General features: G+C 40.1%; 1 protein-coding gene across 1 annotated transcript in view; it reads right to left on the bottom strand.

Moving 5' to 3' along the window:
• Positions 1-1,578: 1,578 nt before the first annotated feature.
• Positions 1,579-13,996, bottom strand: part of LOC138642997 (polyadenylate-binding protein 1-A-like) — a 30,969-nt gene continuing 18,551 nt past the window's right edge. The window contains exons 14-17 of the mRNA XM_069731661.1: positions 6,165-6,316; positions 5,521-5,599; positions 5,306-5,436; positions 1,579-3,909 (exon numbers count right to left, since the gene is read on the bottom strand). Coding sequence (XP_069587762.1) covers positions 3,817-3,909; positions 5,306-5,436; positions 5,521-5,599; positions 6,165-6,316 — 455 coding nt within the window. The 3' untranslated portion in view covers positions 1,579-3,816. The remainder of the gene's footprint in view (positions 3,910-5,305; positions 5,437-5,520; positions 5,600-6,164; positions 6,317-13,996) is intronic.

Genomic DNA, 13,996 nt, shown 5'->3' with positions numbered 1-13,996 from the left:
TCGCGCGCTGCTTGTTCACCACTACGCCACCAACGTAAAGCTGAGGAAGAACCAGCGATGTCACCACGCCCTCCCGACCTGACCAGCCTGATTGACAGGCGAAAACGGCGACTTTGGTAAGTTATATCTCAGCATAGGTGGGGAATCGGGGTACACTACATACACTATAGGAACACACAGCGCAGGCCCTATTTAACAGTATTTATAGCTCAATCTCAAAAAACGGGGTGACAGGTTCCCTTTAAAGGGATTGTCTAGGATGTACTTGTCAGCTCTCCTGGAACATCCGAGAGGCTCCCACAAAGAGGGAAGACATCAACAAATCTGTAACCACGACTCCACAAACGTCAAGAAATCAGCGATTCTGGGAATGTCCTTAATTTCTTGTGCCCCAGCATATAGGGTGGTGGGGCAGAGTGGAGAAGGGGCAGCATGGACTCTAGGGGCACACAATTACTCACACTTGGCTTCCAGTTAGGTGGTCTTGGTTAGTATGTTTTAAAAATGTAATCTAACAACAGATCTGTCAAAAATAACCAGAACTTACCTTCTAAATCCCCCCGAACCTCCAGTGGTCCTCACCGATCCATGTTTACTTGTCCCACACTTGTCGGCTGCCTCCAATCACTGACTGCAGCGGTAATGCTTCCATGTAAGGCATGTGGCGGCGGTAGCGGACATGGGTATGGGCACCCCATCACTGCAGGACCAGCGAGCGGAGACCACCCCAGCATCAGGATTAGAGCAGAGGATGATGATGTTTTAGTTTTTCTTCTCTTTTTCATAGAGCTTTAATTTTATTATCAGTTGACACATTTTGTTCCAGCTCGTTCATTGTATCATATAATGTACTGGGAAAAAAACAGAAAAAAATTCCAAAATTAGGGAAATAGTGACAAAAAAAATGCAATTCTGTCATTAGGTTCAAAGGGAGTTGTCCATTACTCAGACAACCCCTATGTTTGCCCCCAGTAAAATAATTGCACCTATACTCACCTCCAGTGCCGGCGTCGTTCTTCCGGAGATCATTGTTCACTCTCCTGCTTTTGGACACATCACATCCAGAGGAAGAGAGAGCAGCTTGTCAGACTATGTTCACATGTTGAGTTTTTGATGCTTTTTTTTATTGCAAATTTTCAGCTGCGTTTTACAGTACCAGCAACAGCTGTGACATCTCAGAAATCTCATGCACACAGCTTGTTGTTTTCCCTGACAGGATTGGAAAACTGCTGCGTTTTTGCAAACTGCAGCATGTCACTTCTTTCTGCGTTTTTGCAGTTTGTTCACCCATAGAAAGTAATGAATGAGTGCAAAAACCCAGCAAAACCTGACACCTGCGTTTTTTTGCTGTGTTTTTGCACTCATTCATTATTTTCTATGGGTGGTCTTGGTACATCTACTCTCTCAGTACCTATGAGGGACCTCATCCTGGAGCTTTTAGAGTTCACCCTCACAATTTTTTCGTGTTTAAGGGATCCTTCTACCTACAGCTCAAGGGCACAGCTATGGGCACGGCCTTTGCGCCGTCCTATGCTAACCTGTTCTTGGGGCTGTGGGAGAGGGATCTCTTCCTGTCAATCAGGGGTCAATGGATCGCGTCCTTTTGTGGACTCGCTATATTGACGATATCTTTTTTGTCTGGCAGGACACCGCCGCCGACCTTGCGCAATTTATATCGTCCCTGAACAATAACGATTTGAACATACGTCTCACCCCGCGTAGTCATTATGTTGGTCAGTCTGTGCCTACGTTTCTGGAAGAGATGTGGCCGGGGGGTGGCTGTGCTCCATGCGGTCGGTGCGTCGCCTGCCCCAATATTGAGAAATGTACCTCTTTTTCCACTTCCGATGGCCCCAAACAATTTGCTATCAGACAGCGTATACCATGTATTTCCCGGTACGTGATATTCTATGCCACTTGTCCGTGTGGTCTAATCTATGTTGGGTTGACCACTCGGCAACTCAAGGTTCCTGTTCGAGAACATGTATTGGGGATACAGGCGGCGGCCTCCTGCACGGACATAGCCACCCTCAAAACTTTACCGCGACATTTTAGAGAATTCCATCACTGTGATAGTGCACTACCGAGAGTACGTGGGATTGATTTATTGCATATTAATATTAGAGGGGGTAACCTTTCTAAACGTCTGGCGCAATTGGAGACTAGGTGGATCTGAACGTTGCGGACAATCCACCCCAATGGATTGAACGAAAATATTTCATTTGCCCCCTTTCTGTGATTCCTCATGCTGGGTATCATGGCGGAAATAACTTGAGGCATGTACATTGTTTTTATATATTTATTTTTTATTTATTTTGCTTTTTTATTTAGGTATTGGTATGATATGTGTTGACTACATTGGAAAATAGAAGGCCCGTTTGAATAATGAAGTATCGTGGGGATGAATCCATCAGCTTTGTCGCTTATTGTGTCTTCACTCTACTATTCCGCAATGCGTTTGTCATTTTGTTGCTGTGCTTTATATTATTTTTGGGTAGTTTAGTATGGGGGATGTTAGGATAATGCACTATTTGATTCTTTCTATTTATCGCTCTGTGTATATATATATGTATATTGATTTGTATATGTATTTGATTGTACATGCGTGACCCATGGGTTATGAATTCTTTATAGCAATATTGCTCCCTTGTAGCCTTTATATTGTACGTTGCACTTTGAGTACACTGTAGCTTGTTACTATGTGGGTATACATTAATTCCCCCTTTTTTGGGATGTATACTATTGAAATCTATATTATGTATGTATATGGGTCATGTATGTGCATCATACGTATATGTATGTATATTGATCTTTTTTTATGTCTGTTTTTGCATTGTTTAATGTTATTCTTTGATATACGTATTGGTGTTCAGTGATTCATCATTGTTCATCTTCGTATGTGTGTACGTATATATATATATGTAATTTGATATTTGGTCATTGTTTTTATGTTTTGTCACTATCAATTGTCATCTGGACTATATGTTTTACCCTGATGTGCGGTAGTTTGTTCAATTGCTGTACATACTGTTTGTTCACCTTGTTGCCCACTTCTTTGCCCACAATATTTATGGCAGTCTTGGATTCGCTCTACTGCGCATGTGCATTGCCCGCGGTCCGCCGGTATCAGCGTCCACCCTGCCGCCTCTTGCAGGATCACGTGGGGCCTGCGTGTTTCCTGCTCCGGCGGGCGGCGGTGGCGTCGTGGTTAGCGGCACCTGCGGGCGGCGCATCACGTGAGCGAATAGGATCATGTGGCATGGCTGTATAAATAGATGTTTCATGGCATCTGTTCCCCACGCCCCCTGAGGAAGGAGCTGTCTGGTGCTCCGAAACGCGCGTCGGGGTGGGCTCTGGGTCCCCCACTACTACACATACCAGGTACTATTTGGTTATTCCAGTTCTAATTGGCTTGATAATGATTATTAATTAGTGATATACGCCGTATGTATACATTTACTCCTTCATATTTATGGTCTGCTAGCCAACATATATTACTTTGTGGTGTGTTTATGTAGTGTGGGTTACCTGTTGCCCTTGTTTGTTGATGTACTGCCATATAGTGCTCTACTGTCCCCACTTTAGCCACTGTATCTATTTCTAGGGATTGGTTTTAATCATGTATTGAATAAAGTGATATTTTATGGGATTTTCCGACTGCGTTTGTGTGGTGATTAGGATATCTGTTGTATGCAGTTGTCCCTATATGGTCCTAACATGCATACATGGGATACTTATTTCTTCTTTTTATGATTCTACTCCGTGTATGTAAAATGTATGTTGCAACTCCATTTTTACTTTTAACTCAGATGACCATTAGATGGCCGCCACTACGGTAGCATTGTTAATGACTTGGTGCACCACTTGATTAGCCTGATGGAGTTGAAGCACATAAACAGCTTCTTGAACCTGCAATAAGAAACCCCAAGTCAACACATAACTTTACAACTTTAAGGAATTGTAGTCACGGTTTTTATAAGAAAATATACATTACAATTCTGCTATTATATATTAAACTTCTGCACTTATGCATTACTCTTTTATTCTTATACATTACCCTTCTGGTCTTTTACATTACATTTCTGCTCTTATACAATAAAAGTCTGCTCTTATACATTACACTTATGCTCTTATACAATACACTTCTGCTCTTACACATTACACTTCTGCTCTTATACATTACCCTTCTGCTCTTATACATAACACTTCTACTCTTACACATTACACTTATGCTCTTATACACTACACTTATGCTCTTATACATTACACTTATGCTCTTATACATTACACTTATTCTCTTATACAGTACACTTATGCTCTTACACATTACACTTCTGCTCTTATACATTACGCTTCTGGTCTTATACATTACGCTTCTGCTCTTACACATTATACTTCTGCACTTATACATTACACTTATGCTCTTATACATTACACTTATGCTCTTATACATTACACTTCTGCACTTACACATTACACTTCTACACTTATACATTACACTTATGCTCTTATTAATTACACTTCTGCTCTTATACATTACACTTCTGCTCTTATACATTACACTTATGCTCTTATACATTACACTTCTGGACTTACACATTACACTTCTGCGCATATACATTACACTTCTGCTCTTATACATTACACTTCTGCACTTATACATTACACTTCTGCTCTTACACATTACACTTCTGCACTTATACATTACACTTCTGCTCTTATACATTACACTTCTGCTCTTATACATTACAATTATGATCTTATACATTACACTTCTGCTCTTATACATTACACTTCTGCTCTTACACATTACACTTCTGCAGATATACATTACACTTCTGCTCTTATACATTACACTTCTGCTCTTATACATTACACTTCTGCTCTTACACATTACACTTCTGCACTTATACATTACACTTATGCTCTTACACATTACACTTCTGCTCTTATACATTACACTTCTGCTCTTATACATTACAATTATGATCTTATACATTACACTTCTGCTCTTATACATTACACTTCTGCTCTTATACATTACACTTCTGCTCTTATACATTACACTTCTGCACTTATACATTACACTTCTGCTCTTACACATTACACTTCTGCACTTATACATTACACTTCTGCTCTTATACATTACACTTCTGCTCTTATACATTACAATTATGATCTTATATATTACACTTATGATGTTATACATTACACTTCTACTCTTACACATTACACTTATGCACTTATAGATTACACTTCTGCACTTATACATTACACGTATGCTTTTATTCATTACTGTTTTCACCTTGGTTTTGAGGAATTCATTTGACTCAAGCATATGGAAAACTTCAGTATTATCAAGTTCTAGCAACATGCCGGTGATTTTTGCGCCTAGTGTTGGGTACATGGCTTGAATTAGAGGGAAGAGAAGTTCACCTGAAACAAAAGACCTCCCTTATGTCATGTCTTATGTTCTTTTACAATGCAAAGGATATGGCAATATTATACAGTGTTATATACCCAGCATTTGCTTTTGGTCGGCTGGAGGATGAGGTGCTACTATAGAGGTGGTCGCCGGTTCTTCCATAATGATAGTGGGCTGCAGGAATAAAAATGCAGACAATAGACAAAAAAGCATTAGTATACACTTTCTTCTTCCCACCAGAGAAATGCCTGCATTTTGTTTGCCTTAATGCCACCATCTTTCCTGAGCAGCTGTTGAAAGCAGTTTCTAAAGGAGCATGAAATGAGCAGTGAAACTCCACTGTCACATAGTAGTTGGGAGAGAGGAATGTACATTAAGGGAATTAAGTATATTACAAAAAAAAAATAATAATGCTGCCTGTAAGATAATTCAGTAATAACAAATAAAAAAAGTTTAGCTACGCTTTAAAAAAAAAATCGACCCTTTTTCAAAACAAGCCAGGAGAAAATGATCACGTTAAAATAACGATGATCTCCACTGTGACCAAAAGTGATGGATTCCTGTCCATACAGCCCTACTATCAAGTGAAGACTGCTGTGGGGTCGGGCAGTTATGTATCGCCTCTTTCTTTATTTTACAATGATCTCTTCTCTCTGGCCAGTTTAAAAAAAAAAGCATGGCATACCCCTTTAAGAAAGAGCCTATAGTTGCAGTGAGGCAGTGCATACACAATTCTTACCTGCTGTACAGCAACCTGTGGCTGAATAATGAGCTGCTGCTGGTAAACTGGAGCTGGGTATTGATGGGGAACAGAGCACAATGCAGAAACGCTGGCGGCTGCAGCCGTGGCCTGGGTAGGGTGGGCTTCAGTGGTCTGATATGGAATATTTACTGTATGGGAACGTTACAAGACATAAAAAAATGCAAGGAATGGAATGTATCAGTGTACAGGAATAATATACCCAGGGATCGCACGGTTATGGTAAAAAGCAAACAGTGATGTGACATTACAGTGATAAATTACACAATCATGTCATATTATAATTATAATGTATACAATGATCTCATACTACAATGATTATGCACCCTGTGATGTCACATTACGATGATAATGCACACAGTGATGTCACATTACAATGATAAAGCATCATATGAAGTCACATTACAGTAATAATGGATCCTGTGATGTCACATTACAGTGATAATGCACCCTGTGATGTCACGTTACAGTGATAATGCACCCTGTGATGTCACATTATAGTGATAATGCACCCTGTGATGTCACACTACAGTGATAATGCACCCGGTGATGTCACACTACAGTGATAATGCATCCTGTGATGTCACATTACAGTGATAATGCATCCTGTGATGTCACATTACAGTGATAATGCATCCTGTGATGTCACATTACAGTGATAATGCATCCTGTGATGTCACATTACAGTGATAATGCATCCTGTGATGTCACATTACAGTGATAATGCACCCTGTGATGTCACACTACAGTGATAATGCATCCTGTGATGTCACATTATAGTGATAATGCACCCTGTGATGTCACATTATAGTGATAATGCACCCTGTGATGTCACATTATAGTGATAATGCACCCTGTGATGTCACATTATAGTGATAATGCACCCTGTGATGTCACATTATAGTGATAATGCACCCTGTGATGTCACATTATAGTGATAATGCACCCTGTGATGTCACATTATAGTGATAGTGCATCCTGTGATGACATATTACAGTGATAATGCATCCTGTGATGTCACACTACAGTGATAATGCATCCTGTGATGTCACACTACAGTGATAATGCACCCTGTGATGACACATTATAGTGATAATGCACCCTGTGATGCCACATTATAGTGATAATGCACCCTGTGATGTCACATTATAGTGATAATGCACCCTGTGATGTCACATTATAGTGATAGTGCACCCTGTGATGTCACATTATAGTGATAATGCACCCTGTGATGTCACATTATAGTGATAATGCACCCTGTGATGCCACATTATAGTGATAGTGCACCCTGTGATGTCACATTATAGTGATAGTGCACCCTGTGATGTCACATTATAGTGATAATGCACCCTGTGATGTCACATTATAGTGATAATGCACCCTGTGATGTCACATTATAGTGATAGTGCACCCTGTGATGTCACATTATAGTGATAATGAACCCTGTGATGACACATTATAGTGATAATGCACCCTGTGATGCCACATTATAGTGATAATGCACCCTGTGATGTCACATTATAGTGATAATGCACCCTGTGATGTCACATTATAGTGATAGTGCATCCTGTGATGACACATTACAGTGATAATGCACCCTGTGATGTCACATTATAGTGATAGTGCATCCTGTGATGACACATTACAGTGATAATGCATCCTGTGATGTCACACTACAGTGATAATGCACCCTGTGATGACACATTATAGTGATAATGCACCCTGTGATGCCACATTATAGTGATAATGCACCCTGTGATGTCACATTATAGTAATAATGCACCCTGTGATGTCACATTATAGTGATAGTGCATCCTGTGATGTCACATTACAGTGATAATGCATCCTGTGATGTCACACTACAGTGATAATGCACCCTGTGATGTCACACTACAGTGATAATGCACCCTGTGATGTCACATTATAGTGATATTGCACCCTGTGATGTCACATTATAGTGATAATGCATCCTGTGATGTCACATTATAGTGATAATGCACCCTGTGATGTCACATTACAGTGATAATGCACCCTGTGATGTCACATTATAGTGATAATGCACCCTGTGATGTCACATTATAGTGATAATGCACCCTGTGATGTCACATTACAGTGATAATGCACCCTGTGATGTCACATTACAGTGATAATGCACCCTGTGATGTCACATTATAGTGATAGTGCACCCTGTGATGTCACACTACAGTGATAATGCATCGTGTGATGTCACACTACAGTGATAATGCATCCTGTGATGACACATTATAGTGATAATGCACCCTGTGATGTCACATTATAGTGATAATGCACCCTGTGATGCCACATTATAGTGATAATGCATCCTGTGATGTCACATTACAGTGATAATGCACCCTGTGATGTCACATTACAGTGATAATGCACCCTGTGATGTCACATTATAGTGATAATGCACCCTGTGATGTCACACTACAGTGATAATGCATCCTGTGATGTCACACTACAGTGATAATGCATCCTGTGATGACACATTATAGTGATAATGCACCCTGTGATGTCACATTATAGTGATAATGCACCCTGTGATGCCACATTATAGTGATAATGCACCCTGTGATGTCACATTACAGTGATAATGCACCCTGTGATGTCACATTATAGTGATAGTGCACCCTGTGATGTCACACTACAGTGATAATGCATCGTGTGATGTCACACTACAGTGATAATGCATCGTGTGATGTCACACTACAGTGATAATGCATCCTGTGATGACACATTATAGTGATAATGCACCCTGTGATGTCACATTATAGTGATAATGCACCCTGTGATGACACATTATAGTGATAATGCACCCTGTGATGTCACATTATAGTGATAATGCACCCTGTGATGCCACATTATAGTGATAATGCACCCTGTGATGTCACATTACAGTGATAATGCACCCTGTGATGTCACACTACAGTGATAATGCATCCTGTGATGTCACATTATAGTGATATTGCACCCTGTGATGTCACATTATAGTGATAATGCATCCTGTGATGTCACATTATAGTGATAATGCACCCTGTGATGTCACATTATAGTGATAATGCACCCTGTGATGTCACACTACAGTGATAATGCATCCTGTGATGTCACATTATAGTGATATTGCACCCTGTGATGTCACATTATAGTGATAATGCATCCTGTGATGTCACATTATAGTGATAATGCACCCTGTGATGTCACATTACAGTGATAATGCACCCTGTGATGTCACATTATAGTGATATTGCACCCTGTGATGTCACATTATAGTGATAATGCATCCTGTGATGTCACATTATAGTGATAATGCATCCTGTGATGTCACATTACAGTGATAATGCACCCTGTGATGTCACATTATAGTGATATTGCACCCTGTGATGTCACATTATAGTGATAATGCATCCTGTGATGCCACATTATAGTGATAATGCACCCTGTGATGTCACATTATAGTGATATTGCACCCTGTGATGTCACACTACAGTAATAATGCATCCTGTGATGTCACACTACAGTGATAATGCACCCTGTGATGTCACACTACAGTGATAATGCACCCTGTGATGTCACATTATAGTGATATTGCACCCTGTGATGTCACATTATAGTGATAATGCATCCTGTGATGTCACATTATAGTGATAATGCACCCTGTGATGTCACATTACAGTGATAATGCACCCTGTGATGTCACATTATAGTGATATTGCACCCTGTGATGTCACATTATAGTGATAATGCACCCTGTGATGTCACATTATAGTGATATTGCACCCTGTGATGTCACATTATAGTGATAATGCATCCTGTGATGTCACATTATAGTGATAATGCACCCTGTGATGTCACATTACAGTGATAATGCACCCTGTGATGTCACATTATAGTGATAATGCACCCTGTGATGTCACATTATAGTGATAATGCACCCTGTGATGTCACATTACAGTGATAATGCACCCTGTGATGTCACATTACAGTGATAATGCACCCTGTGATGTCACATTATAGTGATAGTGCACCCTGTGATGTCACACTACAGTGATAATGCATCGTGTGATGTCACACTACAGTGATAATGCATCCTGTGATGACACATTATAGTGATAATGCACCCTGTGATGTCACATTATAGTGATAATGCACCCTGTGATGCCACATTATAGTGATAATGCATCCTGTGATGTCACATTACAGTGATAATGCACCCTGTGATGTCACATTACAGTGATAATGCACCCTGTGATGTCACATTATAGTGATAATGCACCCTGTGATGTCACACTACAGTGATAATGCATCCTGTGATGTCACACTACAGTGATAATGCATCCTGTGATGACACATTATAGTGATAATGCACCCTGTGATGTCACATTATAGTGATAATGCACCCTGTGATGCCACATTATAGTGATAATGCACCCTGTGATGTCACATTACAGTGATAATGCACCCTGTGATGTCACATTATAGTGATAGTGCACCCTGTGATGTCACACTACAGTGATAATGCATCGTGTGATGTCACACTACAGTGATAATGCATCGTGTGATGTCACACTACAGTGATAATGCATCCTGTGATGACACATTATAGTGATAATGCACCCTGTGATGTCACATTATAGTGATAATGCACCCTGTGATGACACATTATAGTGATAATGCACCCTGTGATGTCACATTATAGTGATAATGCACCCTGTGATGCCACATTATAGTGATAATGCACCCTGTGATGTCACATTACAGTGATAATGCACCCTGTGATGTCACACTACAGTGATAATGCATCCTGTGATGTCACATTATAGTGATATTGCACCCTGTGATGTCACATTATAGTGATAATGCATCCTGTGATGTCACATTATAGTGATAATGCACCCTGTGATGTCACATTATAGTGATAATGCACCCTGTGATGTCACACTACAGTGATAATGCATCCTGTGATGTCACATTATAGTGATATTGCACCCTGTGATGTCACATTATAGTGATAATGCATCCTGTGATGTCACATTATAGTGATAATGCACCCTGTGATGTCACATTACAGTGATAATGCACCCTGTGATGTCACATTATAGTGATATTGCACCCTGTGATGTCACATTATAGTGATAATGCATCCTGTGATGTCACATTATAGTGATAATGCATCCTGTGATGTCACATTACAGTGATAATGCACCCTGTGATGTCACATTATAGTGATATTGCACCCTGTGATGTCACATTATAGTGATAATGCATCCTGTGATGCCACATTATAGTGATAATGCACCCTGTGATGTCACATTATAGTGATATTGCACCCTGTGATGTCACACTACAGTAATAATGCATCCTGTGATGTCACACTACAGTGATAATGCACCCTGTGATGTCACACTACAGTGATAATGCACCCTGTGATGTCACATTATAGTGATATTGCACCCTGTGATGTCACATTATAGTGATAATGCATCCTGTGATGTCACATTATAGTGATAATGCACCCTATGATGTCACATTACAGTGATAATGCACCCTGTGATGTCACATTATAGTGATATTGCACCCTGTGATGTCACATTATAGTGATAATGCACCCTGTGATGTCACATTATAGTGATAATGCACCCTGTGATGTCACATTACAGTGATAATGCACCCTGTGATGTCACATTACAGTGATAATGCACCCTGTGATGTCACACTACAGTGATAATGCATCCTGTGATGACACATTATAGTGATAATGCACCCTGTGATGTCACATTATAGTGATAATGCACCCTGTGATGTCACATTACAGTGATAATGCACCCTGTGATGTCACATTATAGTGATAATGCACCCTGTGATGTCACATTACAGTGATAATGCATCCTGTGATGACACATTATAGTGATAATGCATCGTGTGATGTCACATTACAGTGATAATGCACCCTGTGATGTCACATTATAGTGATAATGCACCCTGTGATGTCACATTACAGTGATAATGCATCCTGTGATGTCACATTATAGTGATAATGCACCCTGTGATGTCACATTATAGTGATAATGCACCCTGTGATGCCACATTATAGTGATAATGCACTCTGTGATGTCACATTACAGTGATAATGCACCCTGTGATGTCACATTACAGTGATAATGCACCCTGTGATGTCACATTACAGTGATAATGCACCCTGTGATGTCACATTATAGTGATAATGCACCCTGTGATGTCACATTACAGTGATAATGCACCCTGTGATGTCACATTATAGTGATATTGCACCCTGTGATGTCACACTACAGTGATAATGCACCCTGTGATGTCACATTATAGTGATATTGCACCCTGTGATGTCACATTATAGTGATAATGCACCCTGTGATGCCACATTACAGTGATAATGCATCCTGTGATGTCACATTATAGTGATATTGCACCCTGTGATGCCACATTATAGTGATAATGCACCCTGTGATGTCACATTACAGTGATAATGCACCCTGTGATGTCACATTATAGTGATAATGCACCCTGTGATGTCACATTACAGTGATAATGCATCCTGTGATGACACATTATAGTGATAATGCATCGAGTGATGTCACATTACAGTGATAATGCACCCTGTGATGTCACATTATAGTGATAATGCACCCTGTGATGTCACATTATAGTGATAATGCATCCTGTGATGTCACATTATAGTGATAATGCACCCTGTGATGTCACATTATAGTGATAATGCACCCTGTGATGCCACATTATAGTGATAATGCACTCTGTGATGTCACATTATAGTGATAATGCATCCTGTGATGTCACATTACAGTGATAATGCACCCTGTGATGTCACATTACAGTGATAATGCACCCTGTGATGTCACATTATAGTGATAATGCACCCTGTGATGTCACATTACGGTGATAATGCACCCTGTGATGTCACATTATAGTGATATTGCACCCTGTGATGTCACACTACAGTGATAATGCACCCTGTGATGTCACATTATAGTGATATTGCACCCTGTGATGTCACATTATAGTGATAATGCATCCTGTGATGTCACATTATAGTGATAATGCACCCTGTGATGTCACATTACAGTGATAATGCACCCTGTGATGTCACATTATAGTGATAATGCACCCTGTGATGTCACATTATAGTGATAATGCACCCTGTGATGTCACATTACAGTGATAATGCACCCTGTGATGTCACATTACAGTGATAATGCACCCTGTGATGTCACATTACAGTGATAATGCACCCTGTGATGTCACATTATAGTGATAATGCACCCTGTGATGTCACATTACAGTGATAATGCACCCTGTGATGTCACATTATAGTGATATTGCACCCTGTGATGTCACACTACAGTGATAATGCACCCTGTGATGTCACATTATAGTGATATTGCACCCTGTGATGTCACATTATAGTGATAATGCATCCTGTGATGTCACATTACAGTGATAATGCACCCTGTGATGTCACATTATAGTGATAATGCACCCTGTGATGTCACATTACAGTGATAATGCACCCTGTGATGTCACATTACAGTGATAATGCACCCTGTGATGTCACATTATAGTGATAATGCACCCTGTGATGTCACATTACAGTGATAATGCACCCTGTGATGTCACATTATAGTGATATTGCACCCTGTGATGTCACACTACAGTGATAATGCACCCTGTGATGTCACATTATAGTGATATTGCACCCTGTGATGTCACATTATAGTGATAATGCACCCTGTGATGCCACA

The sequence above is a fragment of the Ranitomeya imitator genome, chromosome 6 (assembly GCF_032444005.1).
Source record: "Ranitomeya imitator isolate aRanImi1 chromosome 6, aRanImi1.pri, whole genome shotgun sequence".
NCBI classification, from domain to species: Eukaryota; Metazoa; Chordata; class Amphibia; order Anura; family Dendrobatidae; genus Ranitomeya; species Ranitomeya imitator.
Note: the sequence above shows the minus strand (reverse complement) of the source record. Positions and strands in the feature narration are given on the sequence as shown.